Source organism: Andrena cerasifolii, chromosome 2, assembly GCF_050908995.1.
Source record: "Andrena cerasifolii isolate SP2316 chromosome 2, iyAndCera1_principal, whole genome shotgun sequence".
Taxonomy (NCBI): domain Eukaryota; kingdom Metazoa; phylum Arthropoda; class Insecta; order Hymenoptera; family Andrenidae; genus Andrena; species Andrena cerasifolii.
The window spans coordinates 13553128-13574575 of NC_135119.1; the positions used below are offsets into that span (position 1 = coordinate 13553128).

The following is a 21448-nucleotide window of genomic DNA, read 5'->3' on the forward strand; positions in this document are numbered from 1 at the left end:
CTATTTCCATGCTTTTTCCTTGAAACTGAGTTAAATATTTTATGCAGTAGAACTTCATTTCGTAATCAGAATATTCTGCGATTCGAACATTGTATTATCTAAACAGACATTACCTTTGTAATATTCCTCCTTTTATAAAAATATCGTTTATAGTTGACATAACTAACTGTGATCATAGATCATAACAAATTAATACCTATAAACTAGCAGTGTGAGAGCTCAATATAATAATGGCGTTAAAAGAGTGTAGCTTTAACCATTCAAAAATAAACACCAAATAAATAAGAAGGATTTCAGATTCATAAGGGTGCTGTAAAATAAGAAAAAATATACAACATCAAAGAAAACGATTCTTGGCATTGAAACCATTTTTATTATTAAAGTATGTCGTAGTACGCTTCACATAAAACGAATAAATTTCTGTCAGCAACCATATTTCATGGAAAAGGCTTCAAAGAATTACATTACACCTTTTTACAATGTTTAAAGAATTTCTATACAATGGTGAATTTTTCTTAATTAGAATAAAAAATGGTGAACTCCATTTTCGTTGCACTGTGCATAGATGCACAGCAGACATTGCAAAACACAATGGTAAGGTTCTATTAAACATAGAAGTACAAAGGTTGTTTTAAAAGTAGCGAGTATTTTCAATTCATTGTTATGTATAATTTAAATTGTTATTGCAGTAATCGCCCGTTATGAGTCCGTCGAACGGGACTGGCGGCGGACTCATAGCGGGTAGCGGACTCATAGTGGGTTGCGGACATGATTCCGTGCGGCCAGTGGCTGCGTCGACCCTCTCGTTCCCTCTCGCTCGTTGTCCGGTTCTCTCACTCTCGTCCGCAGGCTTCCAAGGAATGGTGGGGATAGTCGCCGGACTCTCAACGGGCGGAAAAACGAACTCATAACGAGCGATTACTGTAGTCGATTACCTCGATCGGCAATCAATTTCTACGCGCGTCGTTTCGGTTTCAACCGCAGCAATTAACATTACAAAGCAATTCACCCGCTCCTTATAGCGTTTCCTTTAACTAATAACCGTGCAAGCGATACAAAACTGTGTCGACTCCACTTATTAACTCATAATCACTTGCAAACTGTGCTAGCTGCACTCGGCTTTGTAACACGGCACGTTTAATATGTCAGTTCTATCTCGACACACATACATACGCTTCACGAGAAGAGCCAGCTGGAGAATTTTGTCTGTTTGCAATTTTCGAAAATCTCGAAAAATAAGTGCATCGGTATCAACTCCAACGAATGTAGGACGAGATTCTTGCGGTAATAGAGCGGAGGGTGCAAGCCGTCACTGAACGTGCAACAATTGTGATCGTTTGAGCATCTTTCGAACCCAGGCATCCATTTTGAAACAATAAATTTTCCAGTTATTCCTCACTTTCAGGCTCTAACGAGGCTTACAGCAGCGTACTACGAAATTCTCATTGTCGAGTATGCGATACTGGTGGTTCTTGTAAGTAGTGAAGTCCAATTCCCGCATTTGATTGGCGTGGTTGTAGATTTTCTTGATCACTGGCGGGAACCTGGCGATGTTCGCAGCGTCAGCAATCTCATCGTAATATGCCCACTGTCTCTCCTTTAGTTTGCTGATATGCCTAAGCTGAGAATCGAGAAAATCACCTGGTTCACTGAAGTGTCAAATATTTGCGCGATATAAGTATGTACCTACTGACAAAAAGCACAAAAGAACTGGATTTAATTACCACAATAGATTGCACGATAATTACTTTAATTCAACTAATATTAGCCTAATTTAACTTTACTTTAATTAACCTAATTTAAGGACGTTCCCTACGCTATATTAATACAAAATTTTGTTTATTATTAAGAGTTATTCTTGATAAAATTAGTAAGAATCTTCTAAACGTGCTAGTGAAATTGTTTCTTACCAATTTTCAAAAATATTTGCAAGATGATATTTTTCTAGCATCACTAATGTTTCTAAAATCTAAATAATGCTCCTTATTGAATTATATCGAAGGATTTCGGATTACCATTCGGAAATTTAAAAAGAACCAAATAAGTAGATAAGTAGAGCCATGCTAAAAGCTAAATTAAGTCTTGGAGAACATTGATCTGTTTTCATATTCACTAAACTCCTTGCGCACACAGCTACTGAATCGTTTATCGGATTTAAGTAGAGTGAGATAAACTGTCTGACTCGTGTTTATAGAATTGTTATATTATATATAGGCATTGTGTTCCAATGGGTTCATCCCGTTTATGTCAATAATAATACTAATAAATGAGGAATATTCTATCTGACTAAAAACGGCAATTGTAAAGAAAGGGACAGAAAAGCAAAGACTATTCGCGATTTGGATTCATTTTATAAAACAATATAATAGGCTAAAATAAACGTATCAAGTAGGTACCTATACAACAGAAAACTAAAAGCAAGGGAAAAAGACATTTCTTTCATGTTTGCTTTCTTTTTGTAAATACAGTTACATGTTATCATAGCGGGAAAACCAAACAGAAAGATAAAATTAAATCAAGGAACTAACACATAAAAAATAAATAAAAATACAAATTTATGTGACAGGCACTTCCTACGATTGTGAACAGTTCTTACGTGTAATTCTAAAGAAGATGTGATAAAATGACCATAAATAAAATATGTACCAGAATACCCTGATCAAGCAGAGCTCTCTTTTCTGCTTCGTATTCCTCGCGGATTTTCTCGGACGAAGGCAGCCGAATACGGCCTTCCAGAACACCTAGAATGTACTGTGCCTGTAGGTGAAACATCGGGAACGGAATTACGATTCCTGGTAGTCCCATGACAAATAAACTGGGATAATCCATGTGTATCAGATGCTTGTAAATCGGCTCGACATGGTTCTCATTTGTGCGCATCTCAACTTTACTCGACAGAAAGGGATACGTAAACTTATAGCCTGAAAACAGAGTAGTTCATCGAAATTGCAATATTAGTAGTAATCTGATCAGGAAAGTCAGGGTCCTACCAAGGGACAAAACAATCTAGCTTATCAAATTCAACCAATTTAATTGAGAAAAAGGACCAACAAAATTAAAAACAGTGTTCTATTTTCTGTACAATAAGTGTGCAGTATCGAAACATAATTTCAACATCTGGATTCATAGAAATTCGAAATTGGGGGAAAGGCGAGAAAAGTGTTTACCACTTTTGAGTGACTCACGCTTCAGAGAAATGCCCCTTCAAGTTGGTCAGACCTTTCCGAGTAGGTACTAATGAAAATTTCTAGTTCCGTATCATCTATCGAATCATCATGAAAGTACCTACTTCCAATGGATATTATAATGGTATTTTTGGTTTTGTTTCGGGCCTGAAGATAATTCGACAGGGCCCTGACAATGTTCATTTACTAGTGAATAATTAACTTGGAATACCTCATCACTTATATGTACGTAGGAGATCAAGTCTTTTTACCGGTGCAATATATGAAGTTGTCTACTTCGGCCTTGGAACCGTCGCGGAAGATGAAAATGTTTCCTTGAATGGATTGGATCCCAGGTCTCTGTTCGACGTTCTGCGACATTTTGGAATCGACTGGTTCCGGTAGATTGTGACTTAAATATACCTGCATCGTCAAACAGCAAATGCCAACAGTTCTATTAAAATAATAAACTAAAAAATTATTTAAAAAAAAAAACAAAATTCATTTATAGACCCCAGTTTCGTGAAAATGAGCAAAACATGCAATCTTTGGCGGCCTGTATTTTTTAAACAAATTCGAAGCCAGCAAAGTGATGACTTAAACCCCCCTTAATTTCACACATCGATCGCAAAAAGTAATCCATCTGGCCTGGAATGATCCATGTGTAAAAACGAGACTAATTTAAATAACTGATCATTGAAACAATTAAAAATTAGTAAAAATATATTATACTAGCATAATATGCCCGCGCTTCGTTGCGGGCCTAAGAGATATTAACGACTCCATGAAAACACATTTCACCCCTTTCCACCACCCTCCCCCCAGGGGTTGATTAGGGTAAAATCCTGAAATTGGTTTTTAGGCATTTGTGTGGGCGTTTGATGAAACGCAATCTGAGATGAAACGCAAAAATTCAAGCTCGGAGTAAATTGCAACAAGCTACTAGTTACTCGGCTCTATATGGTGATAAAGCGAGCTATTTGCTGACACACCAGAAAAAGATGCTCTAGACGCACAAGAGAACAATCGAGAATCCAAAAAGTATAAAGAAAAGTATAAAGACAAAAGTAAAGAAAACGAAAAAGAAGATTTTGATAGGATCAGATGAATAAGCAATTATTGTTTAACTCATGTATATCATATGTTTAATAATGATATGTGTTTTCATTTATATTTTTTAGAAATTTAATGACAGATGCAGAAAACCATTCCCTACGATGTGTCGGGAGCAGATTTTCGAGATAAATTCCTTAAAAAAAGATAAAAAATATTTTTCACACAAGAAATCGAGAAAATCGTATTTTCCAACATAAAAATTGTATTTCTTTTTTCGAAAATCTGCTCCCGACACATCGTAGGGAATGGTTCTCCCCATCTGTCATTAACTTTTCATCCAAATCGTTGGAGCCGTTTTCGAGATTTTACGTTCACCATCAAACGGTGCACTGGGTACACGCCTTTACGTTTTTACTCACAACTTTTACGTACATAGAGATGTTTAGACGTTTCTTTTTTTATGTTAAAGCTCACAGAGTAACGATTAAAACTATAAAAAAAACCTTCTCTCTACTGTTATATTTATCACTTTACAATTTGCGTTTGAAAAAAGGCCCTTTTTAAGGCTTACGAGGGTAACCTACCCCCTTAAGGGTTCGAAGTTTTGGGGATAGGTTGTACTAATGAAAGAATTGCTACATCCATTGAATTTGATCTGTCACTGCAGCTTATTCCGATTTTCGTTTTCGCGCGTGGGCGGCATGTATCAAGAGCCTAGAAACGCAACAGTTTGCACCCGATTTCCCGCAGGCTTTTGAGTGGCGCACACATCGTGCATTAAGTACGTGCGAAATTTGAACGAAACTGGTGATTCGAATCTCATGCAGAGCCCTTATGAATAATAGCGTTCCGCATACCTTTTCCGCGTACTGTGAGACCTCTATGGCGATATCGATGCCGGACCAAGACGCGCCGAGGATGCACACTTTCTTTCTAGCGTACAACGAGGGTATCCTGTACTGATGACTGTGTATGCGCCCCCCAGGAAAACTTTCAATGCCTGGAATGTACGGAACATGGCCTACTGTGTAATGACCATTACAGAGGACCACAGCGTCGAATGTTTTCGTGGTTTCCACTTTAGTGTTCAAGTCCTCGTACGTGACCATCCAGATTGTCTGTCCATTTCGCAGAGTCTCTGGTTCCACGTGCTTCACCAGAGTGTTTAGCTGAAAATCGAATGCGAAAGGTGGGACCGTGCAGAAGAAAGACTGCTCGTCGTAACAATGGACGGCCATAAACGCTGTATGGTGGTACCGTTTTGTATCACAAGAACGTAGACGCGATATCTGCGACACTTGATACCTATTGCGTCGGAGCTTGTATTTATGTAAACATAGGAAGCCTCCTCTGATACGCAATGGCCCGAGGTCTCTTATAATTAGTATCCTCTCTGCCATTGAAGAGTGGACACTTCAAGAGGATAATGATCCGAAATACCGAGCCCGCTTTTGCAAGGAATGGAAAACGAGTAACGGTGTCAACCAGGGATTGAAAAGGTTCCGAAAGTAACTGTTTCAAACTGTTATAGGTATATCGATTCTTACTGAAACAGTAGAGAAAACCGAAATCGTGTTAAAACCGTTTTTGGAACAACGGTTCTGACCTAATATCGGGTTCGGTTACGGTTCTAGTACCGGTTCTATATTGGTTCTATATCGGTTCTATTTCAGTTCTATACCGGCTGCGGTTAGAGTTAAAACTTTTTTTAAAAAAAGGAAAAAAACGACTTCAAGGGTGGGCTAAAAAGAATAAAATATTTTTTTTAAGTCGGTACCGAAATAGAAACAAAATTAAATCGGCTGGACGCGTGACGCGCCACTCAATTTTTGCGCCCTCTAATTACCGGGCGTTAGGGTGGTAATGGGCTATAATTGATAAAGGTTTAGAAATTGATTTAATTTTGTTTCTATTTTGGCACCGACTTAAAAGAAATTATTTTATTCTTCTTAGCGCACCTTTGAAGTCGGTTTTTTACTTTTTTAAAGAGTTTATATTTTTTTAATTTTATTAGAAAACATATATTATGGTACCAATTGGAGAACATACTCTATATAAAAACGAAAGAATCATTCAAATAGGTTCACGCGTCACAAAGTTATGCGCGAACATACATTAAAACTGGAATTCTAGATAACTCTAGAGTATCTAGATAATATTAAAAAAAATTAACATAGCACCAGCGGTTCTTCATACGCTTTCAAATAAAAAAAGAATCATCGAAATCGGTGCACCTACGCGAAAGATATGCGTGAACATACATACATAATGAAATATACGTGACGAATTGAGTAACCTCCTCCTTTTGAAGTCGGTTAAAAAATAGTATTCGCTCTAATATCGGGTCTATTTCGATTCTACACATTCGGGACACCCTATCCTACACGTTTGATATGTTGCTCTGCACGGTGTACGTACACCAAACACGTGTAAAAGTAATAATGATAATGCGACTTTATTAAATTACATAAATAATACAATGTAACGTGTAAGAAAAAAGAACCAAAAAATGAAGGTTTTAACAAAGGCAGAGACAGTGGTGAAAAGGGCGTGGTTCTGGGAAAATTATCCCCGTAAAATTCGAAAGATAAGTTAATATGGTGCTTCGAACTTCGCCCCCTTCAATTATTCTTTAAAGAAGATGACAGAAAATATGTATGTTTGGAAGGTAACATGTTAGAAAGCGTGAAGTTTTCAAGCTAAGTAGTGAGTTAACCCTCGAACGTACAATATTGATTTATATACCTTTTACTCGTTAACATGCATTTTTTAAGAAACGAATATATTATATTAGATAAGGTTTGACATTTACCTTTATATGGGGATACAAATTGAAATGTTTTGTGTAGTCGCAGAGGTAGTTTCGAATTACACTGTGATGAACAAATGACGGGCCATCGTCATGTTTCAGTGGAAAGTCAGGTATTTGCATAATTTCTCGGGGAAGGTTGGTTCTGTAATGCGACAGATGGAATTAGTCACCTTTTGAAAATATTTTACCGTTCTAACGTCGCGTCTGGGGTATCAGAGGACATTATATCAGAGTAACGCCTAGAAATTGTTTTGGGCCGAAAATTCGATAAATAATTAATCGGCAATGCAAAAACATGAAGCTACAATACTAAGTAAAAAATTCCCAATGATTGTGCAGTGTGTTATAAAAATTCTCTCGTTGCGTATCCTTGCCTTGCAATTAACGAAAAAGACAGGCAACAAAATAGCTCGGTCTTTGAAGTATGCATTTTTATTGTTCTAAAATGCAAGCTGCTGCAGAGATAATTACTGCTTTAGTAAAAACAGGATATATTACATATATTACACAGAACTTTTTATAATTCATAGATATACTTTTTGTACTAGTAAGTTTGTGAACCGTCTAATTAATATACTCGCAGTAAATAAAACGTGCAAGCTTCGCAACAATCGCAACACAGCAATGCTTTCCTCAATCTTTTGCAATATATCAAACGGAGAACTGTATGTCATGGTAAAATTCTATGTTACGATCGACACTTCAAGAAAAAGTACTAAATAAAAAATTATTTAAATAACGGATCGGATAAAAGTTACTTTAACTATAGATTATTAGACGAATAATGTTAATTTTTTAAATTCGACGAGAATTTATTCAATGAATAAAGTTAACCCGGATTCACTTTATCCAACACATGACGAGTCATTGTTTTAACTGTTAGGTATTCGTTATTCGAAAATTTTTATTTAAATGTGGGGAAAATTTTTTAAATAAATCATCTTTGCCTAAAAGTGTCAATCATTTCCTCACAGGTAACACTTCGCAAGCTCTGCTGCCATTTCACAAAAATATGCTGGGTGTCTTGTGAAATGTTTGGTATCAGAACACTACCAGTTCTCTTGGAAAACAGCACTGGGTTTCGACAACTTCCTATTTGTCGCCTAGTACAACGATTTATCGGCTGATTTATTAGCGAAACATCGAAATCTTTTATACCCCGGTACTGATTACCAAAGCAATTGTCTCGTGACTATGTCAAGGAGCGTATCGCGTGTCAGCAGAGTTTATCGCGCCAGACTAGATCGACTAGAACACAATCACCAATTATCGTTACGGAACGAATGACGTGAAATCACACACGACCAAATCGATTTGCCCCTCTGTTTATGTAGGAATAGCGAAATCATGAATAATTGCGTTATGAAAGGTGTCTGCTAGCGTGAGAAGTTTATTACGAAACGATGCTTTTTAAATGTTAAATAAATAATATAACACTAACGACTGAAATACGATAATTCCTGCATGGTAATCAAAATAGAAAACATAAGACTGTTATGCTTTTAAGCGGCTAAAGATTATACTGGGGACACGAGAACTTTTTTAAATTAGCTTGCACAGAAATAGAGTTGATACGTCCGGATAAATTCGCTGAATAAGGGAATAAGAACATCGCAAGGTATAATAATAGTCCGTGTTGTTTTTGACTCGTTTCAATGATTTGCTTAAATTTCTTTAAGAGGGTAGGTTACCCTTTATAGCCCTGAAACAAGCCCTTTTTTCAAACGCAAATTGTAAAGTTATAAATAAGCTCATAGAATAACGGTTAAAACTAGTAAAAAAAACGGTCTCTCTACTTTTATTTATCACTTTACAATTTGCGTTTGAAAGAGAGGCCTGTTTTAGGGTTATCGAGGGTAACCTACCCCCTTAAGCAATTCCTGTTTTTATGTGCATTAAATTTACACTTGCAAGTTTTAATATTATGTAATCGTTCATCCCTAGTTGTACATGAATTTTAATGCTTTGTCACAGCGAAATAATCAACTAATCATTTAAAAATATATCGCAAAGATTTGACAGAGCTGCGAGCAAGTTGTTATCGCGAGAAAATAAATTGAATCAAAAGAAAATCAACCTAACCCAGACCTGACTCACACCTCTCAAGGTGATTGATAATGTCCTATATATCTGTCATATCGTTTGTCTACCACGCCCCTCTCTCCTTTGTTTCATTACACAACCTGAAGACTCACAATCCAGATAGGATTTTCGATCTGTTTTACTGTAATCCTAGATGTCATTCTACGAAATTAAAATAAAATTGAAAGGGAATTCTTTTGTTTTTTTTTGCGATTTTACAACGTACTTCTACTGAACAAAAATGAAAGGACCATTATGTTAGACCAAGAACCATTTACCATTCCATACGAAATAGAAATATGTTTCCTGAATCTTGCACCAGATGGTTTGTAACTGCAAAAATAATCACGTTTGCTTTTTCAATTTTTTTAATTCCTGTGAAGCACTTTGCACGAACTGCAGCAACTGTTTAGTACCAGCACTGAACATGACCCTATTAAACAATATAATGTCAAGATATTGATTAAAGATCAACTCGTTATCCTGATATTAGTTCCATCAACGAAGAACGTTATCACACAGTATTTATATTACATCTTTATAGTGAACATTTATTTTATGTCCAGACGAACTTTTACTTTTCCACCAAAAAATTCCTAAAAAAAGCTCTATTTTTCGCGTCTGCGAATGAAAATACCTCCTTAATAGTTTGAGTTATAATCAAGGGAGAACATTCACGTGCGCATCAATTACTAGTAGTTTTTTAGATAAAATTTTGAAAATATGTATGTTTGCATGGACTTTTACGCTGCCCCATGCTTTTGGGGGTGCCCTCTTTTAAACGAATGATTTTTCATCAAAATTCACGAGTTATAACAGAAAATCGGAAGATAACCGGATTTTCAGGGGTCAATTACACCCCCTTAGAGTGAATTTGGGCAGCAAACAAAAATTGCGTTGCAATCAGGGGGAAAGCCCCTACATATTCACGAAGTTTAAAAATTTTTTGAATTTCTGGGTTCGGGATGTTCCCTTGTTAGCCAATTTCTTGCCTGGTAAATAGTGAGTGCATGCTAAAATGGGAGAGTTTCGCTGTTTTTATCATTACCAGCAACACGATAGGCTACAAAAAAGAGAAAAGAATTTCACCGTGACTCTAGGTTCCTGCGTACAGTAAACCACGGTTCAGTAATTATTGCATTAGAAGACTGATTCGTGAAATAATTGCCACTTAACAAATTACGTGCTACACTCACTTTAGGTTCTTGTACATGCTACTGTGAACTGGTAATCCATGCTTATCGACGTCGATTTCATCGGTGTAGACCCATGTCCCACCAATCTGATCGGTTTGCTCGAACAGAGTCAGCTTATAAGTGTCCAATCTCGAGGCTGTGTGCCGTGCAACCACCAATCCAGCTACACCACCACCGACTATGGCAATTCTGGTTTTGCTACTCGGCATGTTATCTACGGGGAATGCCTTGAGATCTATCGAAAGGAAAGCTATCGATGTGTACCTTGCCTCTATGATCGGCTGAAATTTTCGACTGATTCGCCTCCACTTAGCGAGGCGCGGCGTTCACATCGATATCGCGAGCACAATGGAACAGAATTATTATAATCTCTATCTTCGCATGCACTTTAGAATCCCCAGTTAATATTATGCATTTCTACGCCATCGTTCCACCAAGTGCAAGCACTTTCTCGTTTAAATCCTCACATTCGATCCCCGCTTTCGTTTAAGCCTATGAACCTTGCCATTTTCTGTTGGCAGGCCTATCTTTTTAAAAGGTTGACACGCTAAAAGGGGTGTAAAAAATGAGTTTTGAAAGCAGACGCGAAGATAACGCGACGGAAGGTCTCATTCCGCAACATTATATCTGCGGAATTTTTTGTTTCAAGCTGTTTCTGAATCGGAGTTGTAGCTGCCTCTGCCTTACGCTCACGTTCGTACGTATCGCCTCGATAAGTTTCTTTGTTAACGTTTCGTTTCAATATATTTCATGAATGATACAGGCGGGTTCCACCGGGAAATGCTCACTCGATAGCACGCAGTGTGTGCGGGAAGCATACACAGCCACTATCACGCATAGCGCTGACTTTCTAATCAGTTTACGATGCTGCTGCTAGACGCGTACCCAAGAAAAAAGCCATTAATGTGCGAAATATACCGAAGTGAAAGATTATCGGTTCAATTGGCGTCGGCGTGTTTTCACGCCCGGGGATTTGCAATCCGTGCACAGGTTTCGAGATACCTTCGCGTCGATATGTTCTGGAAAGCATCGGAAGCATTGTAGAAAGTAATGTTCACTTCGAGAACAGACCAATCAAGGAGTGCTCGCTTTTTACGCTCCGCACAAAGCTCTCCTGGCGGGAAAAGACGCGTTTCACAAAACGGTGCGCCACGCAAAGTGTCGAGGACAGAAATTTCTTTGGACAGCTATGAATCGAACCACAATTCCAAATTGTTTCAAATCACGTGAAAAACTGCTTGCACTTAATTGAAACGAAAGGCGTTAGAAGATAGCACGTTTGCTCCTGATTACAGAAATCTACTTAAGAGAATAGACACAGGGTCATTTCGGGAGAGACGCAACCTGAAAGAGGGATGCACAAGATGCACAAGATGCACAAGATGCACAAGATGCACTTCCTGTTCCGACCGCGCTAAACAATTGGCAGCATTGATTGAACTGTTAATACTAAGTAGTATTCTCGTCTATGAGCATAATCTCATTAAACGAAACACATCGATCGTGTTATTTAAGTGCATTAAAACTGGAAAAAAAACTTTTCTTTGCCTTGGATTTCGTACGAAATATTTCTGTGAACGGTGAGTAAAATTTTGATTACATTGTTATCGCGTAGCTTTAACTGTTATTACTCTTTAACACTATTCCTAAATGACCGTTTTTTTAAATTTCGATTAGAATTTCCTATATACAACGTAATTGAATCGCCTTTAAACTTCGCGACTTTTCCTTAAATATACGAATGTACATGATATACTTCTGAATAAAAGAAACTATATTTTTATACTGTCCAATTGGCTCTTATCTTGATTCTATATTAAAAAATTTAAGTTATGCTAAAGACAGGTCATTTGACAGGTCGCGGTAGGAATAGGTATATGTGAAGTGTCGGTAGGAATAGTGTTAAATAGTGGCAGTAGTTTCTTCTCTCGGCATAACAACGTGTTTTAACCTTTTTTCTGCCTATTGTCTTCTTTTGTGCGCAACATTGAGGAATAGATGCAGCTCAAAATCGGAGGATATATGTATATAAGACATTCGGAGGATATATGTGTATAAGAAAAGCAAATGCTCGTGTCAGAGCGCCATGGACAGAAGAACAGCTGAAAAAGCTATTCCATAGCTAAGAAACAAAGAAATGGGTCTAAATGCAGTTTCTGAGGAGTATTGCATATAAAAAAAGACTCTGTTCAGGGGGTATTCCACTGTGAACGGTCGAAAAATCAAGCTATATTTAAAGATTTTTTTTCTCAGTAAATACAGCATATAATGAAATAAATCTTTTTGAGATTTATTAAGCTACTCTTATGTTATACCAAAAAATTTTAAAAGAATATTTTTAATTTGTTTTACTTGTTTTTTACAAAGCGTCAATATGGCACCTAAACAAAAACGGTATGTTCGTGGTGCAGGTGATTTCCCGGCTTAGGCTTATCTGAAACAAAAACTTTGAAAAGATTCTTAATCTGTATGAGTGTCGCTATCGGCCGTAGCTCAATTAACAATTTTTGTTGAGAAATAACAAAATGGCTCCGGGTTGAAAGAAAAGTTCCCCAAAATGGTCCTTTCTCGAATGTTTCCCGAGAAAACTCTCGGTTATTTTTCGACAAAAATTGTTAATTGAGCTACGGGCGATAGAGACACTCGTACGGATTAAGAACCTTTTCGAATTTTTTGTTTCAGATAAGCCTATGCCGGGAAATCACCTGCACCACGAACATACCGTTTTTGTTTAGGTGCCATATTGACGCTTTGTAAAAAACAAGTAAAACAAATTAAAAATATTCTTTTAAAATTTTTTGGTGTAACATAAGAGTAGCTTAATAAATCTCAAAAAGATTTATTTCATTACATGTTGTATTTACTGAGAAAAAAAATCTTTAAAAATAGCTTGATTCTCCGACCGTTCACAGTGGAATACCCCCTTAAGAAGATATAGATCAAATACTGACTAGACTAGAAAATATAAGTAAAAGAAAATTATTGGCGAAAGTGAAACAAGAAAGAGTAGAAAAGGCACTACAGAAGAACAAGAAAACACAGTCTGGACTGCAGCCAGCAATGATTAGAACTATCAGGAGTGAGACCAAAAAAGTAAAATTTTAGATAATTTCAACTAAGGGAGGGACTAATAAGGAAGAATCGAAGATTAAACCAAAGCACAAGTCGATGAAGACTGATTAAAATGCTGATGACTATTGTAATGAATGCTTAGAAACACTGTGTAACATGTGTGGGAGAGAAAAAAAAAGAATAGGAGTAGGGTAGACCGGGGGCGATTGTAACACGTTAAATATCTCAAAACATATGATAGATATTAACACAAATTTTGGATATATGATGAAGAATGACAATTCGAACACACACATCCATATCCTAGCAGTATAGATACACAACAGACACGCACAGTGAAGAAAATAACTTTTCGATACCCTAAAGTAACTTTTCCTTACTGATTTAAAATTGTAATACAAATACTCCCTTTGCAAGCATGTGTTTTCTCTATTTTTAATATTTAATCTGGCCAATTTTAAAGCAGGTACAAATAAACGAAGCGCATCTCTCCCGAGTCTGAAGTGCATCTCTCCTTCCGGCTTAGGGAGAGATGCACTTTCTCGGTGTTTTTAGAAAGCTCGTTGCAATATTGAAATAAAGTTTTTATAGGCTAAATGTTATATTTTCTTAAAGAGATTGAACTAAATAATTAAACTACATTTCCCTATACACTCAGTTGTATTTATTTAAGATTTTATAAGCAATAGAAAAAGCGTGATGCGTCTCTCCCGAAATGACCCTACATACATTACGATTTCAAACGTAAACGTACATATTTCTGAACAATTCGATGCAACCGCCGTATAAAATTAACGCGAAGTTCCCCAAAACTATTAGGACATCCCATAAGTAATGCGGTTTCCTTCGACGAGTAAATATATAAGATAAAAATAAACAACTACCGTAGAATCAGTCGAATTCAACTTCTGGACTGATTCTTCAACAGTTTCTATAATAATTTAACAGTAATTTAGATTTTGTTCAACAGTAACCCGTAAACCGTGTTCGTCGAACTCTCCAGGCCTCTCGCGGCACGCAGTTCATTTTTCAGACTATACTTCTCAGCTCGAAATTTCTTCAACTATCTTTGACACTGCCTCGCTCTAATAATCTGTCCATACGTACACCTCAGACGTGCTTGTTAACTGCTACAGTTGCATCATCCCCTTTACTAAACTCACACAACGTAACACGCCGAATATGTTCTTTCTTTCCATTTCAAACGTTTCTAGTAACTGCAACATTCGATCAGCACCAGTGAACTTTTGATACAATACTGTCCAGAGGTTCCTATTTACGGTAGTGCATATTCCAAAACAGATAAGTGACGAACGCGACGAGTTCCATGACTTAAAACCTGGCTCGGAGAAGAACCGCATTACTTGCGGGATCGCCTAATAAATAAAATCACAAAAAATATAGTCGCTGCTATCGATCAATTTTACGTACATCGCGGGGGGATCCTATGCGCGTAGGCGAGTTAACTCCTTGCTCTCCCACGGTTATCGTTTGTGTATTAGAACGGTGGAATGCGGCAGGGTCGGCGCAAATCAAATAAACCAGTATGAAAAGCTTATCCAGTGTCTAATTAAGTACGATACGATAATATAATACTCTTGACGGCTTTCTCTTTCCACTGGGGGCAGGGGGGGAGGGAGGGGGGGAGGTTGTCAGTGAGAAGGAAACGGTGCAGCTTCGACGCTGTGATTACTATGGGCGCGAAGAAACGTCACTGAGCACGATGCACCACAAGGGGACTAATCACGAGGCGACTCGGCCAGAAGTTGAATTAAGACTGTCCACCCGAAAGCAAGCTGCTGGTTGCAACGACGTCGGTGGCCAACTGCCCCTCCGAGGATCGGTGGCTTACGTAAATGCGGAGAACATTTCTTTGCAGGGACTCGCTGTAGAACTTGCTACGGTGAAACAGCGGGGTCGAGAAAAACGAGAGGAACGACCGAAAAATCCACCTTCCAGCCTTCGTGTGAAAATAAGCAGTATTTTCATTGCGCGCGTTCCTTATGCACCAGCAATGATACAGCGAAAGTGGTACGATGAAAAGAGAATAGGCGAGCCAACTGCGAGCGACTTATATCAAATTCAGAGTGTGTGAAGGGCGAAGTTCGGGGAAAAGAGTGCGCTGCTATTAAACGTGACTGTTAAAAAATTATTAGTTGACTCTCTAACAAGGACCCGGACTCACCGATTGGAACGCAACCTGGCGGATTTTTAGAGTGACTAAAAATAAGAACAACGGTGTCTTTCATTTGGGCCCTATCGCCCTTTAAGGGGGTGAAAACTAACCTCAAAGTCAAATAGGCGCTTCCACTTTTTCGCGTGTAACTCTCAAAGTGCAACAGACAGAAAGAAATGTTTCGAACAAAAGTTTAGTGGTGCAATAAGCGCTACAAACTTGCGTTAACAAAATTTTGAAAAGAATTTTTTTCGTCAGGTATATATTTTTTTTTTAATTCTTTTCAAAATTTTGTTCACAGTATGCTTGTGTCCGAGGCGATATCAAGTAAAAATATTAACGTTTTTAAATAAATAATTAATTCATTTCTGCATATTAATTCTAGTATATAAACCCGTTTTTTTTAATTTGAACCCGGTTTTCGAATTTTACAAATTTATAAATAAAAACTAGTTTTTAACAACGGGTTTTTAAAACCGACAATGCCTACATGTGCTGCAAAAGCGGCTAAAAATTTGAAGCCAGAACACTGTCTGGCTTAGTGAATACATGGTTGCAAGGTTATTCATTAATAGAGAAGTGGAGAAGTTTTAATAAAATATAAATGTACCTATATTATTTAAATCGTTGTGATTGATATTGAAAGTCTATTAATTTATAACACTACTGTAACGATCATATTCTTAAATTGTCTTATAGTGGTGTCGTTTACCTTAAATAGCTTCTATTCGAGTGTAACGAAATGAACACCATCTCTGAACATTCATCTGCAAGAACTGCGGATTTTGAAAAATAAATCAAATCATAAATGCTTCGAGAGCACTTTAAACGCGGTGCCAATTTTAATTATGGTTTTTAAGCAGTTAATGTGTGTTTACATTTTAAATGCTGAGCATAATACTAATTTTAATGATACCTCAATATACAAGATGAGCCACCGAATTTGGCGAGTTCAAATGACACGTATATCTACTTACTGTATAAAAGGGGGTATCAAGGGGGCATATAAAACAATAGCCCCCCTTGATACCATGTGGCTTCTGGTTTAAACATTTTTTCACACAGCAAGTAATTTTTACGAGTAGAAAATTTGAAGTCTTCTACTTAGGTGCCTCTCGCTGTGTAATGAATCTCCCATTTAGAAAGAGAAAGCGCAGTGTAGACGCTAAGAAAAACTTGCAACGGGTATAATGAAAATGTAATTAACGAATGACCTATTACTGAACCCACGAAGAAGATTAGGAGAAGTGATTCCAGTTTGGAAAGTCAGACTAATGTCAGATAGGTGGAAAATATGTTTCTCCATTCTGTTGAAATATGCAGCATTATTACTGTGATATTTATTTATATAAAATAAGGTAAATTTCCCACTTCGATTAATTCTGTTTTTGCGGATTTGCAGTTTAACTAGAATATTACCGTAATCTCGGTGTATTTGTAATAAAGCTGAACTGAATAATTAATAATAATAACAGTAATAACAACGTCTATACTGCCCTGAGAGACAAGAAGAAACACACAGAGCATACCTACATCAATTTAATAATCGGAAACGCCGAAGTGTAAGAAAAACATTGTACTTAAACGTCACTAATAAAACAAACTAAAACAATAACTAAATATGTAAATTAAAATTAGAATAAAACTAGGACTAGCAATAAAGCTAAGTGGGGTTTCAACGTTGCTGACCTATGCGAGAAATTTTTGGACGAACCCTATTATAAAATCTAAAGTTATTAAATAAATCCTAACAACGTTAGCCGCTAATTCAGCGTTGTTACGTGAAGTGGCTGGTTGCAGAAGAACTAAGGTTGTAAGGTAAAAATCGCTGCACAGGTAGAGCCGCAGAAAGAAATTACACATACATGTCATCCATAAGTTCTCAAAGTTTATATTTATTGTAATTCATTCACGGTCTCGCGTAATCCATCGCGAATCGATGGCTTCGCGATTCGTTACGGTTTAAAAAATCCCTTCACTGATAAAGAACAGAGTGAGTTATAATATGAGTCACAATTAGAAAAAAAAAACAACAACAAAAAAAAACAATTGAACTGTTGCATTTCAGGCATTCGGTGTGGAGTTGCGCAAAGACACGCCATCGCACATCGTCGGTTTCTTTTGAAGCTCCTATCACCTTTAAGAATTTTAATTCGGTGCGTTTTTCGGTTCAGATTTCGTCCCACTACTCGTGGACCGCCTCGATCTGATGAAATCGCGGTGAGTATAAAGTCAGTGGGAACGCCATGGCACGCGACCCGCGTGCAACATGCGTTCCGAAATATACGTGCACGTTACTGCAACGCGCTGTGCGGCGTTCGTTCGCTGGTGCGCTTCTTTAAATCGCTCCGATTACTCAACGGGCGGCTTAATTTCATCAACCAGCTGATAAAGCTTCGAACCTCACGCAGTTCTCAACAACTGGCCTCTGATGGAATCACTCGAAATTCGTGCACACTGAGAACGGAACTGTTCACGTAAACGTTGAACGACGATTGCTGGCTTCTTGCCTGAATCAGTGCATCGAGCAGAGATTGGTATTTAAATTAGATACTGGAAGTTCATTGAGTTTCACATCGAGCTTCAGTTTCTAGATTATTTGCGATGCCAGATAATTGGAACGTCGAATTGGGACTTGGTGCAATTGTTCGATTTAATTTAGGCAGGTTCTGTAAAAATAGTGTTGACGTCGATTAATAGTATGTTGCAAGTGGCTTTTAAATTAGATGTGCGGATTAAAGGGTGTATGTAAATAATGGGGGAAACATCGTATTGATTGTTACAAATTAATGGGTGGAGAAAGAAGAGCGACCCAAAAAATAGCCTCGTTTTGGTCCCACGATTTTGGAACTGAATTTTATGCGAAACGATACCTTATAACGAGACCTTATAAATCACACGAAATTTTCAAGTTGAGGTGAAAATTAGGTTCTGAGGTATGGGAGGTCAAAGAAGTGAAAATTCGTTAAGGCGTCAGCCCATACGCTTCGATGTACGGACTTTTGTGGCAGTACGATAATTTAAACAATTACTTCCAAAGGTTTTGCTGACTGCTAACAACGAATTTCAACTTAGGTTTTCAAAATTCACGAAAAACAATCGAAATCATAAAATATAAATTTTGATGAAATTTATTAGTAAATTTCAAAAACAGTGACAAAAAAATTGCAATAAAGCGCACTTTGGAACGACTTAAGTAGAATTTGCAGTAAACATTGCTCTTGTTGTTAATTTATTATCTACGGGTATAAGTATAGATTACTCGATCATTAACACCAGAATATGTAAATAAGACACTGTACAGTGGGGAACAAAAGTATTCGGACGCACTTTAAAACAGGATAACTTTTTTAAAATTAGTCCGAGCGACTTGAGTTTTGCTGAGAAGCTAGAAGGATTACTTTACTGGTGCTGTGTTTCGCCGTTTTGAAAAAATTGCAATTTGTCGAAATAGCGATGGAAATGGAGAGGCCGTTTCTTTTAACTTTTTTATCTGAGCCTGTAGTGAAAATTTAAAAAATGCCTTTTGTAGATTTAAGTAAGTTGTATACATGCTAAAAAGTTTATCGAAATCAGTTAAGGTAGCTCTGAGTTACAAACAGTTAAAAGTGGTGGAAATCTCAGTTCTCGGCAGTGTTTTTGCATATTTCGATGACTTCTTTCTGCATCAACCGATTTCGACGAAATTTTCAGCATGTATACAACTTACTTAAATCTAAAAAAGGCATTTATTAAATTTTCATTGCTCAGATAAAAAAGTTGAGAAAACGGCCTTCACTATTTTCTGCGCTATTCGGACCAATTGCAACTGTTTTTCAACCCGATGAAACACGCCACCTAAGTAGTAAACTAATCCTTCCAGCTTCTCAGAAAAACTCAATTCGTTTGGACCAATTTTTAAAAAGTTATTCTGTCTCAAAGGGCGTCCGAATACTTTTGTCCTGCAGTGTACAGGGTACATTATTTCATGACAAACGAATGACGTTTTATCTTTATACTTTATGAATCCTAGATACGACCATGTTTCAATGGGAATGCGTGCCCGATTCCTAGAGTGTCGAAAGGAAAATTGTAAGTTTCTCCATATAAGTTGCGACACAGGAAAATTGCAGCCAGCATTAAATTTTTTGTATCCTGTGAAATCGCTATGGATTAAAGTGACGCAACAAAATTATATAACCCAGGAAATGTGACGATTGGAATTGCCAATAAGTAGGTATATAGGTACATACAACGAAAGTAAAGGTAAATTTTCTGGACAAAGTTTTCGGTAATATTTAATTATCATCCAAATATAATTTAAATGTCCTTATACTTCAACAACGATATGCGAAATAAATATTTCCAGTTTCACGTCGTATGCTTGTTCTGTCGTTGAAAAAAGGAACAAAAAGTTACAAGCTGATTGAATGTATTACCAAAGGATGACTACCACCACATGTTATGTTGAGATAATATAATTAATCATAGACAATAATATATGTATATCATCGTTGCATTAACTCAAACCAATTACCACTGAAGTGTATTTATTCACATAACATCCACAATTTTTGACATTTTGAAAAATCCTTCCAGATATGTTTATATATCCCTAAAGACTACAACATATCCAAGTTGCACCAAGATCCGAAATGTTACTCCGAAAAGTGTCCTACTTCGCGTGGAATGACCCTAATTGTCTGTTCGGTGCATGTGTACTCAAAGAATTTTCAAACTCAATTTTTTCAAAAACGAAGCACCGTGCTAAAAAATTTATTCTATATTTTCGATTCTATTTGCATGTAAAATCTCATAATTCTCAGTCGTATTACTTGCACAAACCATAATATAAATACACATATTATAAATAACGCTACAGTATTGAACTGTAACATTACGAACTCCTGGTACACTTTATTTATTGAAAATATATTATGACGAAATGTTTTTTCTTAATTTTATCGCGGTTCCCTAATCTTATGATGTTTACAGAAGTCTATGAACTCATAACTATGCGATTACCTTGAAATTAATAGAGCACTAAATTTGTCCTATCAACGCGAGTAAACAGTGATATTCATAATCGCATTCTTACGAAATTCTATCATCTTTCATCCATGTCTATTAGAATAATCCATTTCATATCACAACAGATCATTTCAACTATTACTCGTTCAACCTTTGAATTTTTGTACTAATTAATATAGTAAATCAATATACCAGATTAGATTATTACAGGGTGGTCACAAATTAATGACGTTAGAATCTTGGAATCAAATAGATAGAAACATAGTCTTTAAAAAATACTTAGCCTTTGCAATCCAAGAACTAGAGCTGTCGATTCACGGGAGATCGGGTACCCAGGTACCCGTGAGATACCCGGGAAGAGAAAAATTTCCCGGGTAGGCGCTACTCGGGTAAACTACCCGAGATATTCGAGACACCCCAGGTGTGGGACACCCATAATTGATGTCTCACTGAGCGTCATGGTTTTCGGGTCGAAGGCTTCGACCCCCGGTGAGACAGGAATATCTATTAAGAAGTCTGAAATCTCCAGTTCCGCATTTCTCGTCAAATCTTTGCGAAAATGACGCCAATCGATTTCTTATGTTTCTCCGATGAAAATAACACCAAGAACGACGTAATTCGGACCATAATGAAGGAAATCACACGAAAAAATGATTTGCATAATTTCAAATTGACTTTGTTAGAAATAGTCCGATTTACATGAAATCTGGTATGATTTTTATCGGAAAAACATAAGGAATCCATCGGTGTCACTTCCATATCGATATGATAAAGAATAAAGAATTATTTTTTTCTGAAACAGGTATGAATCCTCGACCGACCGCAGCGAATCGTGGTCGGCGCCCCGCAGTGGAGGGTAAAATATTCATTACAATATATT

The 21448-nt window shown here is 37.0% G+C and overlaps 1 protein-coding gene across 1 annotated transcript; it reads right to left on the reverse strand.

The window, feature by feature from the left end:
- Positions 1 to 228: 228 nt before the first annotated feature.
- Positions 229 to 10604, reverse strand: LOC143366517 (uncharacterized). The gene is made up of 6 exons (XM_076807656.1): positions 10311 to 10604; positions 7033 to 7174; positions 5078 to 5389; positions 3437 to 3587; positions 2647 to 2921; positions 229 to 1621 (listed from the first exon to the last, which is right to left on the reverse strand). Exons 1-6 carry the CDS (start codon positions 10517 to 10519, stop codon positions 1409 to 1411), a joined length of 1302 nt encoding a protein of 433 aa, XP_076663771.1. The 5' UTR covers positions 10520 to 10604; the 3' UTR covers positions 229 to 1408.
- Between the last annotated feature and the right edge of the window lie 10844 nt (positions 10605 to 21448).